Source organism: Chrysochloris asiatica, unplaced genomic scaffold (assembly GCF_000296735.1).
Source record: "Chrysochloris asiatica unplaced genomic scaffold, ChrAsi1.0 scaffold00001, whole genome shotgun sequence".
Lineage (NCBI taxonomy): Eukaryota > Metazoa > Chordata > Mammalia > Afrosoricida > Chrysochloridae > Chrysochloris > Chrysochloris asiatica.
In genome coordinates this window covers 40,178,203-40,200,377 of record NW_006408519.1, presented here as the reverse complement: position 1 = coordinate 40,200,377, position 22,175 = coordinate 40,178,203, and the positions used below count along the sequence as shown (strand labels likewise).

Below are 22,175 nucleotides of genomic sequence, written 5' to 3'. Positions count from 1 at the left end.
ATCATCTACATATCACAGGCTACTGATGAGTCTTCCTCCAATCTTGATGCCCCGTTCCTCATCACATGATCCAGCTTCTCGGATTGCATTATCTGCTTAGCATACAGAATAAATGTTGTTGTTAAGTGCTGTTGAGTCGTTTCCGACATATAGTGACCCTGTATAAGGTTTCCAAGGAGCAGCTGGTGAGCTTGAACTATCAACTTTGCAGTTCAAACAACTTTGCAGTCTGACACATTAGTCCACAGCGCCACACCAGGACTCTGCAGAATAAATAAGTACGGTGAAAGGATACAACCCTGGCACACACCTTTCCTAATTTTAAACTAGTCAGTGTTCCCTTTATCTGTTCAAATGACTTCCTCGTAGTCTATGTACAGGTTCCTAAGCACAAGTAGTGTTCTGGAGTACCTATTCTTCACAATGCTATCCACAGCTTGTCATGATGCACACAGTCAAAAGCCTTTGCATAGTCAATAAAGCACAGGTATTTTCTGCTTTCAGCCAAGATCCATCTGACATCAGTAATGATGTCCCTCTTTGCTCGTATCTGGCTTGAACCTCTGGTAGTTTCCTGTCAACGTACTACTGAAACAGTTTTTGAATTATCTTTAGCAAAATTTTACTTGCATGTGATATTAATGATATTATCTGATGATTTCTGCATTCCACTGAGTCACCTCTTTGGAAAGGGCACAAATATGTGTCAGGACCCCGAACTCCTGTAACTATAACGTACACCCAGACTGAAGCCACTGCCCTTCTGAGCAACCATGCCAAGAGGCTTGACTGCACTGCACCCCAGCACTTAGCGTGTGCCTAAACATACACACTGGAGTCCTGGGGTGGCGCTGTAGGATAAGCACAGGACTGCCAACTCCAAGGTTGGTGGTTCAAACCCATCAGCCCTCCTTGGAACCCTATACAGAGTTGCTATGAGTTGGAATTGACTCGACTCTACGTATGCTTTAGGTCAATTAAAGCTGAAGGAAAAAATGCCATCCTTAGCTAACAATTGTTAACAACTTACCATATAGAAATGCTAGGCAGACTACTGTTCTTTCTTTAATAACCAGCTGTCACTATATTTCAACGATTTGTCTGTCTTTCCCACAAGATTTTAATTCTTGTGGGAATTAAGTGGCTGCACCTTTGCATCATTCCATCCCCAAAGTTACAACGGTGTTTGATACGTACTTAGCACAGACTTGTGGAATAAATGGGGAAACACCCCAATCTGAACGCTTGAACAATTTTTCGAGTCTAAACAAACAGCTTTTGAAAATAGCGGCAGAATCAAATAACTCATTAAGTATCTAAGTAAACAGGAAAAGTAGTTATTTCTAATGTTACACCTAATCAACCTCACTACCATCTGTTGTGAGCCTTCCTCACTGAATGATTTTAAGAATTAAATGAGGAAACAAACACAAAATACTAATCATAGTACCTGGTACACAGTTGGCAGTGGTGGTTGTGTGCCGTGGAGTCGGTTCTGACTCACAGCGACCCTGCACAGGGTTCCGAGGCTGCAGATCTTTACGGGAGCAGAACGCCTCATCTTTCTCCCGTGGAACAGCTGGTAGTTTCGAACTGCTCACCTTGAAGTTCACAGCCTGATTCGTAACCACTACGTTACCAGAGCTTCTTAGCACACAGTTAGTACACAATAAATGATAACTGGTAGCGTAGTGGTTACGAATCAGGCTGCGAACCTCAAGGTCAGCAGTTCGAAACTACCAGCGGTTCGTGGGACAAAGACGAGGCGTTCTGCTCCCGTAAAGATCTGCAGCCACGGAAACCCTGTGCAGGGTCGCTGTGAGTCGGAACCGACTCCGTGGTACTTAACAACAACAACAACAGTATTGTTATGATAGGTGCAGGCATCACAGGCAAAAAACGGAATATGTCGCTTTCTGCTTTGCCATATTCTTAGTAAATCCTTTGTTGTTGTTGTTGTTGTATGCCCTCAAGTCAGTTTCGACTCTGCAACCCTGTATAGAGTTTTCAAGGAGTGGCTGGTGGATGTGAACCACCGACTAGGCAGTTAGCAGTTCAGTGCTTATCCTATAGCATTTCACCAAATCCCTTAACGTTTAAATATCTGACGGTTCCAGTGAAAGGGACACTGAGTAACTGACTGATTGTCCTGCTAAGTTCCTCTGACTTACAGCAGGACCTGCATGCCAGTTAGCTCCTAACTACCAAAGGCACTGTAAATCAGAAAAATCGTACTCATACGTAGGGGATTTCTATGCAGCACAAGGTAAAAAAGCACATATGGAAATGTTTAGAATTTTCCACTGAAGAACAGACCGGGTTAAGAATAACACAAGGGGGCTTCAAAAAGTTTGTGGAAAAATTCCATTATCTTTTCATTCCACTTATCCACGGACTTTTTGCAGCTCCTCGGACATCTTTTTCAGATATGGGAGGAAAGGAGGAAGAGCTAACCACCTAAAGAAGAAAAGGAAAAAACTATAAGGACCAGGACTTTCACTGAGAATTATTAAGGGTTAAAAAGCCAGAGGTCAAGGAAGTAACAAAGGGCTAAAAATAAAATAAAACTACTGCTAAGGAGAGGTAAAAACACAAATCACAGCTAAACTGGGTACTACATGACGTGCACGGGCCACTGGCTCCAAGAGGCAAACTTTCTGAAGCTCTGTCTGAGGGAAGCTGAGGAAAGTCAGGCTCACTGTGGCTTCACTTTACCTGTGCTGACACCTAGACTCAGGAGGCCTTGTGCTTGAAGAAAAGAGAAGCTAAATCCAAATAATGAAAATGAAAAATTTCAAAGTGTTAAAAAAAAAACAAAAACAAAAAAACTTTTAAATTATAACGCTCTACTTCTTTTTTTGTTCTTAGTTAGCACTTACTTCTCCAAGGAATTCATGAAGAACAGAACTTTTCATAGTCTAGTATCTCAAAGAAAAAAAAAAAGGCATTCATAACACCTCAGACTGCTATGAGTGGCTATCATTATAGTAAGCGTTAGACTCACGTCATAAAGAGGTATAGCTATTTACAATGACTGTATGACATTCGATGATTAATTCAGCAAATTATCTAACTGAAACCAGATACCAAACAGTGCCCTTGGAGAAATATTACATAAGCATACACTTCAATATATTAAACTAAGACACGCTGCCGGAGAATTAAGTATCAAAACACGACCTTTTAAAACTTTACAGAAGAAAACAAAGGCAAACATTTATGTAAATGTAAAGATAGTAATTGGATAGTATTTCACAGGCTGACATATAGCGTTGTTGTTGTGAAGTGCCCGTAAGTCCATTACAATTTATAGCAACCCTGTATAGGGTTTTCAAGGAGTGATTGATGGTTTTGAACCACCAACCTTGTGGTCAGTAGTTCAGTGCTTATCCTACAGCACCACACCAAGATTCTGACATATGGAGTAGGTTTCGGAAAATCTAAATGCAGTGTAACATATAGGGGAAATTATTTTTTCTGTGCGACTGAAGACGTACAACAATAAAACACTTTATCAAAGTGTAAAACAAACTCTCTTGTCCACACTATCCCATGTGATGAAAAGTGCTCATGCAGTCAACTCGATCCCCAGTAGAGAGCTAGTTCCACTGCATCGGGTGTTTATAGTTGGATGCCATGGAGTCGATTTCCAGCTCTGAGTGGCACCACGTGACACACGACTGCGCCAGAGGGGCCTGAGCTGTCACCTTTGCTACTCCTTCGGCTCTACAGCAGCAGAGTTAGGTCTGCCTTCTGCAGAGCAGATGGCTGGATTTGAACTGCCAGCTTCTGTGATGGCAGCTGAGCGCTTAACCCCTGAGTCACCAGGGCTTTTGCCATTTGAAAGAGCACAGACTGCAATGTAGACAAACATGCAGACTTCTCCAGTTACGAATGGTCTTTTACTTTGTACCATCCTTTGACTCTGTTCACTGCCTCTAATGATTCTGTGGTATTTCAAGGCAAAACATGTCTTGCATTATTTTTACCTGACTAAAATAAAAATTTCTATCTTATATCTTCATTTAATTGGATAACAATATAAATATCTTACATGGGATATCTCTAATTTCTATCTAACATCTTCATTTCATTGGATGACAATACTGGTATCTGACTTACACCGGATACCTATAATTTCTATCTTATGCCTTCATTTTATTGGACGAGAATATAAATATCTGACTTACATTTGAGATCGTAGTATCAAATGCCGGCTAGAAGTGAAGAGGACTTGAGCATTTAATAAAGAAGATCAAAGACTACAACCTTTAGTGATATTTTAAGAAAGGGCTTCACATGGTTCATGGAAAATGGAATTAAGAGATAATGAAACTTTTCTACAAACTCTTTAAAGCGCCCTTTATCTGAACATAAAGAAAACAAAAGCCCTCATACTAGACTTACAAGCAGCATTAAGATAAAAGACCGAAAGGCGTCAAAGACTTCGTTTTGCTTGGATCTACAATCAATGCAAAATGGAAGCAGCTGTCAAGAAATCAAAGCACATATTGCAACGGGCAAATCTGCTGCAGAAGACCTCTTTCAAGTGTTCACTAACCAAGATGTCACTTTGAGGACTAGGATGTACCTGACCCAGCTTTTGCCTCATATGCACACAAAAGCTGGGTAGTGAATAAGGGAGACCAAAGGAAAACCGAGGCCTTTGAACTGTGGTGTAGGGAAAAATAATGACTATACCACTGGCTGGAGTCCTGGTGCGGCACTGTGGGTTAACGTGCTGGACTGCAAAGTCTGTTTCAATAGCAAGGTCAGAGGTTCAAATGCACCAGCCACTCTTTGGAAACCATATACAGGGTTTCTATGGGTCGGGACTGACTCGACAGCACTTAACAACAACAACAATAAATTACCATCAATTGCCAGAGGAATGAACAAATCTGTCTCAGAAAACAAAGTACACCCAGATGCTCCTCAGAGACAACGACAGTGAGACTTCATCTCTCATACTTCGGACATGTTATCAGAAAGAACCTTCTGTTTGGTAAAGTGCAGGGTCAGCGAACAAGAGGAAGGCCTACAATAAGATGGACTGACACAGTGGCAGCAACAGTGGGCTCAAAACCAGTGTTTTGTCCTTTTGTACATAGGATTGCTATGAGCAGGAACTGACTCGACAGAACCAGACAACAAGAACAAAATATAAAATATAAGTTATAAACTTGACATATTCAATAACTATATAAATGAACATATAAATAACAAAACGGTAACATCTGTAACTATTTACGGAGTCCTGTGTGGCACTGTGATTAATGCACTGGACGGCAATTTGTACTGAACAGCACAATCGGTGGTTCCAGCTCACCAGGCACTCCTCGCAAACCCTACACAGGGCCCTATGGGTCAACAGCACTTAACAACAAAGAAAGTATGTATGAAGTCCTGGTGTGTGGTGGTGTTGGATAAGCACTGGACTGAAAGACCGGTTTGGGTCACTATGAGTTGGAACTGACTCAGCGGCACTTAACAACATAAGTATTCATATGGTGGTTGGTTCTGTGCCGCGGAGTCGGTTCCGACTCATAGCGACCCTGTACAGGGTTTCTGAGGTTGTAAATCTTTACGGGAGCAGAAAGCCTCATCTTTCTCCTGTGGAACAGCTGGTAGTTTCAAACTGTTGACCTTGAGATTAGCAGCCCAATTCGTAACCATTACGCTAGAAGAGCTCCTTATATAGTCATCAAATAAAATGGAAGTATAAGACAGAAATTCTTTGGTTTTAGTTTTTTAGGTGAAACTGAATGCAATACACCATGCAGTTTTGCTTTGGAATACAACAGAGTGATCAGAGTAAGACAGAGGAAAGGGAAACACAGAGAGAGCCCTTCATGTTCCTAACTTCCAGTGTGCAGGGCTCTCGTCATAGCAAGCCAACAGTCAGGCCTCTCTCAGCTGACAACAGTTGCCTGACGGATGAAACTCAGTAACAAGAAAACAATTACAGAGGTGTTAGCAATTTTGAGACATTAATACCATATTCTTTTAATGAGGGAATAATTCACTTAAAGCACTACTAAGAGGAACAATATATTAGTGTAAAAACGCATTAAATATAATAAGTAGAAATACTCAGTCACTTGTAATCAGATACACCATTTCAGTTTTTAAGGGCAGACTTCAGCAACAGGAGTGAACATATTCTTAGGCATTTCAGAAAAGTTGTGATGGACCAGGTAGAAACAGCAGAATCCAATTTCAATGCTAATTTAGTAACAGAAATGACACGTACTCAGTCACTGGCCTGAGAGTTCTAGTTGTCCCCCTTACCTTTTACTTGTGGTACATAAGGAACGGACAACCTCTCGACACTGTATCCGCTTCCACCCAGGGACTCCGCAATCATATTGCTCAGAAAATACAAACTTTTGTCATGCTTCTCTAAAGACTTTGGAAGCCTGTCAGGTTGATCAAAACAACAATTTATTCAATCGTATTTACGTTGCAGGACAAAATAAAGTTAACTGCAAAGCATTCTAAAGCAAAACTCCCAAAACTCCAGATATAAACGCAACATACAATATAATTCTTAGGAAACGACTTTGAACTACTTGAAGCACACGGTCCAACCAGTGCTCCCTTCTATCATCCACTCTGCTTTTGTCTCTCAGTGATGTTCCCACAGTGAATTCTGCCTTGGACTACTCTGTCAGCACTTACACATTCAATGATGAGGACGAGAGAATGAGCTCTTTCATGTAATTACAAAATTCAGTGAGGGAAGAAAATCAAAATGCAGCTCACTGATGGTTCATGAAAGACAGGTGACAGCTAAGTGGCCGCATGCTCCTGTTTTAGCTACATACGACAGCCTGGCACTATCCTGCTCGGATTCCTCCAACACGATACTGTGTTCAGCGGCTGGCCAAAAGGCTGAATAAAATATTATTTACAGATTTTCCAAAAATGTCATTGACGTGTTCTTTCTCCCCATTGTACGAGCATGGCTATCATTATGGAAAGTCTTGGACAGGACACTGTGTTCTGCTAAAGAAGTGGCCATTACACAGGAGAACAGGGACAATGCCCAACTTAAGAAATGTACCGCATCGTTTCAGAAAGCCTGGGGAAACCTCATTTTTTAATCCAAGGCTTAGGCCGTGTGTGCGTTTGAGTCTACATTTTTAATGTGCAAAAGGAATAAGCTGAATGAAGTGACAGAGATGATTACATAGCACCGGGAGATCACTGGAACGGCAGTACATCTATAGACGATCATTACTGACTGCTTGCTCAAGTCAGTGCCCTTTCTGAAAATGTAAAGAATTAACGTACGTGCACTTATCTCTGAAAATATGCTCTGGTAGAAAATAAGGGGCTTCCATAGTTCGAATTTCAATAACCTGAAAAACAGCCAAAAACAAAACAAAACAAAAATAAAAACCTCACCTCTCAGTATCTTGCTAGGGAATATGGGAAAACAAATTAAAGTTGTTGTTTTTTTTAAAAAAAGGAAAAAAACAAAAAATAAAAACAAAACCTTTAAGCATTTATAAGACATACATCATTTTCTTTTGGCTTTTGGCTAAGTCAGAGCTCAAATGAAGAGTTTATTTTATTTTCACATTACTTTTAAAAATGAATTAACAAAATGATAATTCAGCTAAAGAAATACATGTATCAAAAATAACATTAGTATCTAGCATTATACTTCGTTAACAGAAGGGATGTTGTTGTTTTGTGTTATTGAGTTGGTTCAACTCACAGCAACTCTGTCTAGGGTTTTCCAAGGAGTGGCTGCTGGGTTTGAACACCTGACCTTGTGGTTAGCAGCTCAGCTTGCAATCCACTCTGCTACCAGAGCTCCCTAATGGAAGGGCTAGGAACACTGATTTTCTCACACATCACCAGTTGGAAGACCACCAGAGAGCACCAGGCCCCACTGTGGGAGAAGCTGAAGAGACCGCCTTGCTCTGGGCAGGTCTGGTCTTGAACTGAGAGGCTCTGCCTTTGTAATGTTTACATCTCTAAAGGCTGCCATTAAATACGCACTGAAATGTTTATTCAGTGAATGAATGAGATTTATTTATTACAATGTACTAAAACCCAACATGTGAAAAAGGACTGCCAACTTTCTTAATGCACATGTACTGCCATCTTCATAAAGCTGAGGTTCTGCTTGACACTCTTCTCAGCAGTCATATGCTCTTCTGGCAGTCCATGGTACTTTCATTTTCTCCACCAACTGATTCCAAGGCATCAATTCTCCTCTGGTCTTCCTTATTCATTGTCCACCTTTCACCTGCATGTGAGGTGACTGAAAATGCCATGGGTCAGGTGCACCTTAGTCTTCAAAGTGGTATCCTGGCTTATTAACATTTGAAAGGGGTCTTCTGCAGCAGATCTGCTGCCTACAGGAGCAGAGATGGGGGGTGCACATCAAAGGAAATCCTTGACAACTTTGATCTTTTCTCTGCTGATGGAGATATTGTCTAGTGACTCAGTTGGGTGGAGTTCTAGTTCCTTTATGCTAAATCATATAAGTAATTATATAATGAGTCATCAGTGAAAAATGCTAAATGTGGTTAGATGACATCAGACAATTCTCTGTAAGATTTACATCAAGCAGCTTGGTTAATATAATAAGAACAAAATACAGTATGAGGGGCTTTAAACAGTTTGTGGAAAAATGCCATTATCTTTCATTCCACTTTCCACCAGCTCTTTGAAGTGCCCTCAAGTGATTTAAGAAAGTAGATTTATAATGGCTCAAGTGGAAGAAAAAACTAAATAAGCAAATTACATGAAACTCTAAAAAGTTAGAAAATTATGTATTCTAAAAGGGGGAAATGTGGGCCAAAATGTCTAATTCTTATGGAACCTCGACTTCCTGGAGCCACTGAGGCTGGATGAACACCAAATCTACTGCTCTGAGATCTTTACACCATTACACCAAAATTACCCCCTTCAGTCTTCTTTCATAAATAAATACAAGAATTTAGCATCAATTGTCAGGGCCGTCTGTCTGAGCACTATGCTCTCTGAAGAACTAGCCATAGGTGCGGTGCTCTGGTGGTGCACTAGGATTCTAACCTAAAGGTCAGCAGTTCAAATTCACCAGCCCCTCTGCGGGAAAAAGAGGCGGCAGTCTGCTTCTGTAAAGAGTGTTGGTGTTGGTGTTGGTGTTGGTGTTGGTGTTGGTGTTGGTGGTGCTGTTCACGGCTGCCGGTCGGTTGAGAGCCTTGGAAATCCTATGAGCTGTACTACTTTGTTTGGTGGGGTTGCTGTGAGTCACAACAAACTCAATGGAAATCTTTTTAAAAAAATCCATATGGGACCATACTGAGAAAAACAAGTCAAAAGGTTAACTAGGGAGTTTTGGGGAAATGACTTGGTGCTAATGGGGGGAGAACAATTCCAAAGAGGAGGGCGAGAAGGGCTGGACAACTTGAAGAAGGAAACCACGGCCACTGAAGATCCGTGCGTGGTCTGCTGTGCATACGTTCAGCAACAGAAACAGTAAACGATACAAAAAGAAAACCATGTGTGCCATGCGAACGGCACCGGGAAAACACACGGCAACACTAGCTGGAGCTTTCAGCTGGACTTTCGACACGGTCACAGCATATTTCTAAGGAATGACTTTAATAACTTGATATGTAATCATCAAAATAAAAAACGATCATCCCTCGAAAAACATGAGCCATTTGGGGGGGGTACAAACCCAGCTGAAGGAGTCTGTACACACATTACCTTGCTGACATGCTGGCAAAACGCAGGGACAGCTATCATCTGACTGACGAAGTTGAGGTATGCTGCAACTAGCGCCATGATCCCACAGCGATGGAACATCGGCAAATTGTCCTCGTTGATGGTCACACTGTCCTGTGATGAGAAACAAATGCATCCAATGGTTCAGGGCTTATACTCATGAGTGCTTTCCGATTCCATGGGGCACAGCGTGGAGTGTGCAGTGCTAGAAGAGTGTCATCTTGTACCAAGTTCTCTCCGTAAGTATATTGAGAGGAGACTCAAGGGCCACGGACAGGAGCTAAATCTCTCCACGGAAATGCTGCTCCTTAGGAAAGCCTTTTCGGTGCTCCCCGCACCCCCACTGCGTGCTGATGGTCACTGAATCACACCGTCACAGCTCCGACTCCCAACTGCCTCCATGTCATCATCACGAAAGGACTTCCTGCCACACTGGACAGAAACCAGCGTGGGCAGAGGGACCATGCCAGTCTTCATCACATGTCTATGGCTGTGAACAACCCTGGAGCACCTAGTCGGTGCTCATCAGTAGTTGTTCAGAGAATAAATAAACGTGACCATGTCTTCAGCATTCTAGATTGATAACATTCATGTCCTTATTTAGACAACACCACCTAAAAAGTGGGGTCTGCCGCACAAAGTGTGTTTCACTGAGGAGGTTACGAGAACATACCTGTAAAGCAATGGCTAAGCGAATGAGATCAATAACCACTTCTTCATTGGCCAGTTCAATAGTTATGAGAGCAAGAGAAGTATACAGTAGCTCGTAGTTTTTCTGAACATTGTCTTCCTCTTTACAGCCTAAATAGACATGCCGGTAGAGTTGTTGCCCGTGCTGAAAAGGGAATGATACAGAACAAAAAGGCCTCTGTTGTTTAAAATGTCTCCAGGGCACACTTGGTACACATACATCCTCCCACCAAGTCGAATATCTTACTACAAAACTTAACATGGAGGTCCAATCAAGCTAGCAATCAGATGGTCCAATTATCCTCCAGTTAGAAGAATAAACATAGTAATACACCAACTATCATCTAACCTTAGAGTTGAAGTATAAACTTTAAATAAAAACTGTAAGTAACAAATAGCTGTTGCATAAACAGTAGCAATGTTTGAGTAGCATGGCAGAACCTGTGAAAGCCGGAACCTAGGACAGAGAAGGAAACGCAAGCATGTTCCACTGAGACGGGTAAGAGAGGAGCAGCAGGACCACATCCTGTGAAGGTGGCCCATCAAGTATCAGCTCTCAGGGCTTCACAGCAGGAAACGGGAAAACACAACCACAGGTTAGGGACTGATTGGAGAAGCGAGAGGCGCGTGATAAAGCAATGAGAGTCGCTTTATAACCCAGCGTTCATTTCAGTGAACACTTGAAATGAGGCTCCATGTGACGAGACTCGCAAATTACCAGTGTGACCGACAGGGAAACGCACTCGGTGCTCTCCTGTTAGAGCTGTTCCCTGGGAAGAGCTGCGAGTTCTGCTGTCTTTGGCACAGGGTTACCAAAGGCAAACTCCCGAGCCTCTGTAGGGGAGAGGTTACAAGACACCTCAGGGATGGGCCCGAGATACCAGTTTCTATCGAAAGCATTTCTGGGTCTAGCTCCAACTGAGAGAAAATGGAAATAAAAAGCGTTTCCCAACCCAAACCGCTACAAGGAAGGTACTTGTTGCACTGGTTGTACATCAGCACTATAGGCCTGGAGTGACCACCGTGCTCCTGTCTGCCTCTCAATCACCAGTGTCATGTCTCTGGCCAGCACTGAAGCTCAGGCAGCAGCACGTTTGAAGCAGAAAACTAAGTGATCCTCAGGTCAGATGAAGCCCGAGTCAAGAACACCAGTGAGGAGACCTCGAGTCCTCACGGGAAGGGACTTCAGCTAACACTCCCAGCCTCGTTCCCGGTGTATCCGACTGACCAATTTAGAACAAGGAGCTGATTAAGAACAGCTCAGACTCTCTCCAAAACAGGCTGTGTGTGGAAAATGTGCATTCTCGTCTGCTCTAGCATGCAAGAAGATCCCTCCCTTGAGAGGGGGGCCTGCAGCACTGTAGCTGTGCCAGGGACTAGACGGTTAGGGTGGGTCCAGTCTGCGGGACTGTGCTGTGAGCACACTGCTTTGGGCTGCAAATACCAAACGAAACTCCCCATCTGCGTCCTTTATCTGTGGACGAAGCAAACTGGTTTCAATTTTGCTGAAGATTGAAAAATGATTGCAACAAGACATTGGCAGGGACTACAAACCAGATTCTGAAGAGGATTTGGAACTTGGGCTATCACTGCTGATGGGTCTTAGCTGAAAGCAGAGAGTATCAGAAAGCTCTTTACTTGGCTTTATTGAGTATGTCTAGGCTTTTGATGGTGTGGACGTGACAAATTCTGGATGACGCTGAAAGAGAGGCTCCTCCAGAACACTGCTCGAGTCACCAGCTCGTGCCAAGGTTAGAGGTGCAGTGACCTAGACACTCACGTGCTTAGAACGCATCATGTGCGTTGCTTTTCAGAAGAAGATCTTACCTTTTTCATAAAGCTTGTGTCTTGTCTACAAATTTTTTCTCTTTTTATCTTTAGGTCAGCTACATCGGGTATTATTCTAGAAACAATCAATACATCATTGTCAATTAAAATCTCTTACATGGGAAATCATACTTAGGAGTTCAAACCAGCTCGCAACTATTACATTGGGCATTTTAAGTAAGCCTATACAGGGTCGCTATGGGTTGAAACCGACTCGCTGGCACTTAACAACAACAACAACATACGTACTGATACTAATGACTTACCAAATTTAATGAAACAAAATTACAGAAAGTCATCTGGTCTCCAAATGTCACTCCTTAATTTAAATTGAAATAAAGCTCATGCCTGAATGGATGAGCTTGCTGACGAGTTCATTAAAACTCTCAAGTATTTACTACCTAAAACATATTCAAGAATTAAACTGAACCCAAACCAACCCAGATTGTATTAACAGAACCTGAAAACCCTGAATGTAAAAAACAATCATAATATTTAAATATATTCATTTAGAAATTAAAACAAAACAAAGATCACTAAGCCCATTTCGAAAGGGCACGTTACCTGATCCCACGAAGCTTTGCCCTATTATCATGGCGATCCATGAGGTTGTGCACGACCTCCAAGACCAGCTGCCTCAGTTCGTAGTCCTCCATGAGAGACGGGGACAGCAAGGGTTCCAGAAAGGATGCAGGCAGCGCGGTGACGATGGTCTTGGCTTTGTATCCAGAGGTAACCTGGACGAAGGGAGGAAAAGAAACACACACATCTTTGTCAGGAGAACTTGTCAAGGGACAAACTCTGTGTGATAGGAACCACACAATTAAGGAAAGGGTAAGTACGGGCACGACGGAAAGCAACGTGTGAGGTGATGATGACTTTTACTGAATTTACAATCTCTCAAAAGGAAAATACAATTTCTACAAGCCACACATTTACTGAATGCTCACAACTGTGCAGATATTAACTTCATCCTTACCACACTTCTGTGAGCTAGGTGCTGGGCTCAGTGAGGTTAAGCATATCTGAATAATGGTCAGTATTAAAGGGCAATATTTTCTCCCTTGCATTATGCTAGGTACAGGCACATCAAAGACGAATACAATTACTATATGCAACTCCGAGGCCTCGCACTGGGGTGGGCTTTTCCTTCTCGGCTCTTTAGAGCCACTCCACATTTAAAAATAAAATTTATTATTTTGGGGGGCTAGTTTCCAAACAAGGAAGACAATTTGGTCTCTGAAAGGGATCACACTGGAAGGTCCTTGATCAAATGGGAGAAAATGCGGAAGAAAATTCAAAATCATAAAAAAAAGACTAGACTTCCTCGTCAAATAGAGACCGGTAGAACTCAGAGACTATGGCCCTTCACCCACCTTCAGGTCTGGAGCTGAACTTCCCCCATGGCCCACTATGGAGCCCAGGGACAGACAGGGCTATAGCAGGGACACTAGTGACACATGGACTGTAGAACAAGCAGCCATCTGAGATCAAAAGGGCAGCACTTATTGCAGAACAAAATTCAGACCTGAGGGGATTACAATCATTGAGATTGAAATGAAGTACAGACACCTTCACTCAATTCACAATAAACAGGTTTAAAAAAAAAAAAAAAAAGCAATTTGGTAAGTATGTAAAAGAAATAGTGTGACCAGTAGAAAAAATTTTAGATTTCAAGTCCAAGTTCTATTCTTTAGCTCTGTGACCTCGGTGAGATTCAACTATTCCCCTGGTGCACCTCGGGGCCTAAGCTGCTTCATCTCAAAAACAGCAATTGTTCCTGTCCTCTGTGAATGTCATCACTGTGAGAATCAAGTTAGGTAACAGAAGTGAGGAATCACCAGTAAGAAGAAGTAAAGGATCAGAGATGAAAATGAAGAGCATAGTATTTCCATACGGAAACCACAAAACAAACTATTATGTTGTAAGGAATGAAGTTGATCATGTGAGGCTATTCTTGTACCTTAAAAAAAAAATTACATTCAGTATGTCCTCTATTTGTCTGCAATGCCTTACCATAAGTAAAGACCGCAACAACATGATTTGAATTCGTCTGGTTCCCAGGTCCCTGAAACATACAAAATACTATTAAGTTATTCAGACAAATTTACATTGATATTACTTCATTACTTAGGCTATAAGTACCTAGCTTTAAAACTCTACTATTATCAGCTAAATAGGCTTTAACAGTTAAAACTGTGAATCACTTTGTACTCTAGGTAAATTTCTTATCAGTTAAAAAGAACTTGATGTGAAAAAAAAAATCATATTCTAACCAAAAGAAAAATAAAATTCAAAAGTATTGATTCTCCAAGGAAACACATTTGTACATGTGACTACATGAACATGAAATCATTTGGATGCTAACTACACAACGCAAATATATACAGGACAGACAATTCAAAACAGAGGTAACAAACAGAAAGGGGATTATTATGTAATGGTTAAATATAAACCAAAGAAGACATTACATTTCCTGGTTACATTAGCAAAACAAACCTTTAATAGGCACAAACCTTTAAGCTTTAGCATCTTATAAAATCAAACCACATCTGTGAAACAAGGGGTCAAGAAGAACTGGCCTTGAACATCATTTTCAGTTCTAATATTCTAAGAATAACTCCATATTCTTGCTATTCTGACACTAATTTAAAATGTTTTTATAGGGAATCTGAAGCTTTGCCCCAAATGTGTAGGTGTGCACATAATGCACAGGCCAAACAAATCTTCCACATGGCCGCTACAAAACAGTCAGATCCAAGACACAGAAAATCAGCATTTAAGAGACACTGAAAAACTGCTCCTAACAGAATGGAAATGTTGACTTAGCTACTGAGCTACCAAGAGCAATAAAAATACCAATTGTGTTCTGTGGGACTTTTAAACTACTAATAATTCAGAGACAAAACTAACACTTTCTCGAGTCCTTAAGGTGAAACTGAACCAAGGCTAAGTTCGGATTTGCATTTGGAGAACATGGGGAAACCACATACCCTAGTTGACTAATATCCAAAGCGTGGTTGGTTGTTCCAAAAACGGGTACTTTCCCCATAATGAACATCATGATTTCTGACCTCTGGTAGTCTGGTAGGTTACTTCCAAAAAATCCTGTTAGGAAATAGCAAGGTAAATTTTATAAATTGAAAAGTATCTTTTTCCAGATAATATATTTTATTTTTAACCCAAAACAAGATTATTTGAATCTGCTTGGTTCCCAGATCCCTAAAATATATAAAATGCTATTCTGCTATTTATACTAAGTTACATTTAAGTTAGTATAAAGCCTGTACAGGGTCGCTATGAGTCGGAATGGACTCCACGGCACATAACCGCCACTACCACATTTGTATTACTTCATTACTTATGCTATAAGTTATTAATTTTAAACTACATATAATTCTAAAGACCTTTTAATTTCATTTGTCCACACTCATTTATTCATGTACAGTTTAAGACTGAATATAATGGACTTATTTTATTTCATGGAGCTCGGCAGTTCAAGCTCACCAGTCACTCCTTGGAAACCCTATGCAGGGTCGCTATGGGTCAGACCCATAACAACAACAAAATTTTATTTCAGACAATAATAAATGTCTGAAACAGTCTTTTGCATATAGTTTAAATTGCAAATCTTCATCAATTTGAGCTGATTGGAAGTTTTAGGAAAAAAAGGGGAAAACAAAAAATAAAACTTTTGGTAGTATTTCTGATGAAATAGTTATTCATACATTATGAGCCTAAACTCTTGTCCTGGTATAGTCAGTAATTAGGTCATCTTTGCCTGGTTTTTAAAAAAAACACACTACCAAAAACGGCCCCTACTGCCAGAGTGAACCCTGCCTCGGCGCCCCTCTAGGACAGAGCAGAACTCAGAGCTGAGATCTTTATGGGAGCAACTGCCCACCTTTCTCACATGCAGGGGCTGTTCAATGGCTGACCTGGTGGTTAACAGCCCAACTGTAACCACCACGCCATCAGGGTTTCCTCATCAGGTATGTTGTTGTTGTTGTTAAGTGCTGTCCAGTCGTTTCCGCCCCATAACAATCCTGTATAGGGTTTCCAAGGAGCAGCTGGTGAGCTTGAACCACCAACCTTGTGGTTCAAATGACTCTGCAGTCCAGCATGTTAGCCCACAGTGCCACCACCAGGACCCCTCGACAGGTAAGTTGTTGTTAAGTGCCATCGAGTTGGTTCCGACCCATAGCAACCCTGTATAGGGTTTCCAAAGAGCAACTGGTGAGCCTGCAGTTCCCACGGCTTTGCAGTCTGGCACATTAGCTCACAGCACCACACCAGGGGAAGACAGTAATAATCCAGGACTGCTCATAGGTTAGTATAACTAGCCAGGTCTATCGGTTAACGTCCTGGTTTAAGTCTACAAACATAATTCAAATGATTAAACAATAAAAATAAATGCCTGGTTATGAGGAGATCTTCAGTTTATGTACTTCTTGCTTTTGTTGATTTACTTCCTGGTCATAAACGTGGACTCGCAGTAATTACTAATACGATTTTTCTCCCACTTCACAGCTGCGCATTTCTTTTGGGAGATCAGACCAGGGAGCAGATCTTGGCTGTTTTTGTTCATTTCTTAATATACAATAAGCATCACAGAACGCTTTCACATTTTCAGGATTTCTTTAAAAATGAATTGGGTTTCCAGGGTACCACGTCAGCTTTTATGACTGCAGTGAATCATCTCGGTCGGCAAATCCAAGGCCAGCCTGCAGCACCCTGACTGACTGAGCCTCGGGCGAAGTTGTTTCCCATTATCACACACTCTTCCTACTTCCCTCAAAACTCTCACCATCACACACGACTTACTCTGGGTCAAGGACCCCAGTCTACGGGGCCCCCACAGCACACGCAACTCTGAGGGGAAAGCCATCCGACACAGGACCTCTTTGGCTCCTCACAGCAATCACATGAGTCTAGAAGCTATTCTGAGCCTCAGTTTCCTCTTGTGGAGAATCCCACAAGAAAGGATACAACTAGTAAGTACTAAGGCTTGACGTTGTTGTTGTTGTTATGTGCTGTGGAGTCAGTTCTGACCCATAGCGACCCTATACAGGGTTTCCGAGGCTGTAAATCTTTACAGGAGCAGAAAGCCTCATCTTTCTCCCGCGGAACAGCTGGTAGTTTCGAACTGCTGACCTTGCGGTTTGCAGCCCAATTCATAACCACTACGCTAATTCCAAATGCTAAGATATCATTACTCTACACTGCCTCCGGAAGCCATTTTTAACTTTCCAAGGTGCCAGGTAGCAATGTTCCTAGCCACTCGTAAAACTGGACACTGATTTTCGATCCCAGTCAATCCATTATTATCACAAAGACTGAAGCTGGCATGCTCTTCTAGGTAACAGGTTCCACACAAGCCCAAGCAGAGGCAGTGCTGTAAGCTGTAAGCGCACAGCGGCAGCATGTCTCCCAGCACAGGAAGTCCCTGGGTTCCTGACAGGACATAGGCTCCACTGGCCCTGTGGGAGGATGTAATTGGGCCTTCCCTTTGGCAGGCCTGAACCAACCTCCACTGCAACCCATTCTTCACCACAATTACCTTCACTGGCTGCATGTACCACTTTTAAATCCTTACAAAGTCTTCAAGTCTTTTCTTGCCCTAAAGTAAGGCTAAATAAAACTGTGAGCATCGGTTCCAGTTTACCCACAAATTCAACTTAAAGATGCCCTTAGGAACAGATCTCTTTTGTAACTAGGGGGCAGCATGTCTTCAATAACACTCAGATCATGAATTTCTCATTATGTCTCTTGTTTCTCACAAGTGTACAACGGTTTCCCCTCATCCAATGATTCCTAAATGTTGCTGCTGTTAAGAGTCACCTGAGGAGATTTTAAATTCCTGATGGCCAGGTTATACTACCAATCGATTAAATCAGAATATCTGGAGAAGGAACCAGGATTTTTTTTAAAGGCTCCCAAAGTCATTTCAATGGGTGGCAAAGTTTGGGAACGATGGTGCTAAGGCAATTCTGATCTTTCTCTCCCAAATACATGATCAACTGACCTCAGCTTGACAGATGCTAAGTCATGATGTTATTGTGGTTAGGTACCATCAAGTCAGTTCCAACTCATAATAGTCCAGTATTGGGTTTCTGAGGAGCAGCTGGTGGGTTTGAACTGCTGACTTTGGGGTCTGCAGTCCAGTGCTGATTCTACAGTGCCACACCACGGATAAAAAACGGAAAATAATCATAGGAAGACAGAAAGGGAACTAGTGTATGCTTTAACGTTTGTTTTATTGTTTTTAATTTAAAACACAGTGTCCACCAGGATCAACAATGAAGACAAAGTCTTCGAACGCAGCCAACTCTCTCTCCCCTGAGCTGTTTACAAGTGCTGAAATGCAATACTAATGACAGAAACACCCCAGCAGAGACCGACATGCTCTAAGCAGGAAGACTTGATCAACAGCCTCAAAATGCAAAGGGTAGAAGCTACCACAGCCCGTTTCATGGCCCACACAGTCCAATACCTACCAGGATACAGAGTACATCACAGCAAAACCCACTAAGGGAATGAGAAGTGTAATTCTTAAATGATCTTACTCCCTGTACCACATGGCATTTCTTTCTCTCGTTTTAATTCTCCCATGTTACTCTGAATGTGTTGTGACACAGAAATAGTGTGTGAGTTTGTTGTGTGTGCCTGTAGAATACAATACCCTAAAGGGAAACAGGCAGTTCGTGCCCACCAGCTGCTCTGTGGGAGAAACACAAGGCTTTCTGCTCTCATAAAGATGGTCACTAGGTGCTGGAACTGAGTCGACGGCAATTAACAACAACAACTAAGCAATTTAATTCTATGAAAATAAAATTAGCTGATTAGCTATGTCATCTTAGAGGATCACAAAACTCCACAGATATCTCACTTTAAGGCATTTCACTTTATGGAGTCTTTATACAGGTTGGGAGGTAACCCTGTATCTATGGGCACCATTTTGCCAACAGCATGTGCTCACATTGTGTCTCTGTTCTGCACTGCGGTTATTCTCACAATACTTCACACTTTTTTGTGATGCACTGCTTACTTCAGAGACTACGGTAGAGTCCAAACGTAACTTTTATATACACTAGGAAACCAACAACTGTGTGTAGCTCACTTTACTGCAATCTTAGCTTTGTGGTGGTGTTCTGGAACCAACCGACCCTCAATATCTCCGAGGTCAGCCTACAATCCAAGTAAACGTGACTCACCACAGAACTTAGAATCATTACATGCTGATACAAATTGTCTAAAGCAAAAACAAGAAAGTCTCTTTTTTGAGGTTCATGGTTATTCAATCAATCCCAAAATCTTTCTTCAGCACCCACTGTGTTAGGGAGTGTGACAAACAGGACTTGCCTAGGTCCTTGTCCTCCTCCTAAGAACAAGGTCTATGTGCCTGGCAGACTATAGCAGGGTGGGCTGGTGGCAGTGTCTCTACAGGGATGGAGCCTGGCCCAAGCCTGCGACAGCAGCCTGGAGATCTTCAATGAGCTGTGATAGACAGGGATGCATGCATGTGCACACAGAACACAGCTCAGACCCAAGATGACAAAGAGAAACTTCCTATTACGTATCCCTCTTATAAACAACTAGGCCACAAGTGGGAAAATGACCCAAGTAAAAGGCAGAAGCCAAGCTCCGGGACCAATTTATGTATGACTTTACTATAAAAGAGGGGGGCACGGTGGTTCCATATGATAAGCACTGGAATGTGAACAATAAGGTCTAGGGTTCGAGCTCAGCAGCTGATCCACTGGAGAAAGGTGAGGCTTTCTGTTTCCACAAAGATTTAATTAAAGCTTTGCAACCCCAATACAGGGTCACTATGAGTGCTAAACAACTATTAAAGACACTTCTCATGACTGTTAGAAGGAGTTTTGGCGGCATAGTATGCATTGGGCTACTAATTACAACATTAGCCGTTCAACTCCACTAGTTACACTCCAGGGAGGAAACCCTACACAAGGTCACTATGAATCAAAACCAACTCCACAGCACTTAACAACAATCATTAAAGACACTAACAATAATCATTAAAGACCATTAGAAGGAATTCTGGTGACATAGTGCACATTGGGCTATTAATTACAAGGTTAACAGTTCAACTCCACTCAGTGCTCCAGGAAGAAAATGAGGCTATTATAGCCTTGGAAATCCTATACAGGGTCGCTATGAGTCAGGACTGACTTGACCCCACCCAGCCACCACCACTGACCATTAGAAATTCAGTGCCAAACCCATGGAACACAAGCCAATTTGGAAATGATCAGTGCATTTCTGCAGCCACATTAAAATAAGATCTGGCAACTCTATAATAGTATGGTGCTTAAAGTAGAAAAACCGTTTCCTTGCTTTCATGTATATTTATACAAATGTATACAAACTTGTTGCTTATCTTCAAAATGAAAAGTGCTTTTAAAAGTCTAAATTGTCACTCATCTTTGACAAATGTACTGCTGTTCTCTGTTTGACTTGGTATTTTTCAGTAATTGCTTTATCTGATAGGTTTGAAAGGGTACTGGACTCACCTATGGTTTGGATGATTGCATTCTGCACAATCTTCTCATCGCTGTCTTTGAACCCCGGGGTTGAGCTGGTGCTGCTGACGGAGCATCCCTGCGCATCACCGGCTTCAAGTTCCACACTGAGACGCAAGTGCTTCAGTAAGGTGTTGAAGACTTCTAGCACTGTGGGGCCTGCAAGGGACGAGGGCACAGAATCCTGCTTCAATATCGCATATCAAAAGTAATTCTCTAAGATGCTTGACTGTCTTATGAATACTGGTTTCCTCCATCTACCACTGTAAATTAGACACTTGAGTGGGATAGAAAGGAGTATCAGAACCATGATTACAGAGAGCTTGTAAGCCCGTCTTCAACTTATAACTGACTGGAATATCTAAAAGGAGTTCTAGAATTTGCCCAGTGATATAGGCTTCCTGTGGAGCCTTTGTAGTCTATAGGACCTTCGGTGGAATCCTGAGCCCCATCCAGAGCCTTCTGAGGTGAAACATTCCTAATTGAAAGAAAAAGCAGACCAGCCTGGAACAGAAGATACTTCTCTAGCAGACCAGCGAGAGGAACAGAAGATACTTCTCAAAAGAAAGACCAGCAGGAAAAATCCAAAACAAAAATGGCAGTCTGATTGGCTACTACAAGATAAGCAAGCTTTTTTCTGGGAAGCCATCAAGGGAAGCAATGAACTTTAGGACAAATCCTCCTCCAAGACTGAAACTCAAAGAGAACACATGAGCGGGAATGTAAGCTTGCTGGCGACCACAATGGTCTCCTGGTGAGTGGAAGACGGGGGAAAAGCAATAATGAAGATATGGGCCAAGGTTGACCATGTTCAATAGACTCCCGTTGACCTGGAGATGAGAGAGAGAAGAGGAAGCACTGGTTGGTCTGATGTGCGGTGAGACTTGGGGATTCCTGAGCCCATGGACAAGGACACAGCCACAAAGGGTTGGAGCTGAGAACAAAATGCCCAGCTGATGTGAAGTGAGGGGGGATGAACAAGAACGTCCAAACTTGTAATAGTACCCATTCGACCTGGCTTCGATGGCTTGATGATCAGAACTTGACAAGAGCAAGATAAAAGATGAAGGAAACACATGTAAATTGCTACAATTTGATGAACTTGACCTGTATTTATGGAAATAGTAGCTCAAAGTGGCAACTGAAAGTGAAGGAGTCTTCACATCAAGGATCAATCCTATCCCCTCTGTATACAGGGTAAACAGGTATGGGCAACTTAGAAAATGGCTACCTAAAATGGGAAGGGCTATAAAGGCACGAAATGACTGGCTTACAAGTTTTCAAGAGGGCATTTAGTTTCAGAGTGTGGGGGGGAAGGTAGAATCCCCACTGAATAGTTTCCATCTTGTCTAGATGCGCCTGGTAAAAGGAGATGGGGACAGG

The 22,175-nt window shown here is 42.1% G+C and overlaps 1 protein-coding gene across 2 annotated transcripts in view; it reads right to left on the bottom strand.

Annotated features, from left to right (window-relative positions):
- Positions 1-22,175, bottom strand: part of EFR3A (EFR3 homolog A (S. cerevisiae)) — a 68,295-nt gene that overhangs the window by 17,086 nt on the left and 29,034 nt on the right. For both annotated transcript variants that reach the window (XM_006830710.1, XM_006830711.1), the window contains 9 exons: positions 20,784-20,951; positions 15,243-15,357; positions 14,266-14,317; positions 12,814-12,986; positions 12,250-12,325; positions 10,406-10,567; positions 9,715-9,846; positions 7,297-7,364; positions 6,292-6,419 (listed from right to left, as the gene is read on the bottom strand). In XM_006830710.1, coding sequence (XP_006830773.1) covers positions 6,292-6,419; positions 7,297-7,364; positions 9,715-9,846; positions 10,406-10,567; positions 12,250-12,325; positions 12,814-12,986; positions 14,266-14,317; positions 15,243-15,357; positions 20,784-20,951 — 1,074 coding nt within the window. The remainder of the gene's footprint in view (positions 1-6,291; positions 6,420-7,296; positions 7,365-9,714; positions 9,847-10,405; positions 10,568-12,249; positions 12,326-12,813; positions 12,987-14,265; positions 14,318-15,242; positions 15,358-20,783; positions 20,952-22,175) is intronic.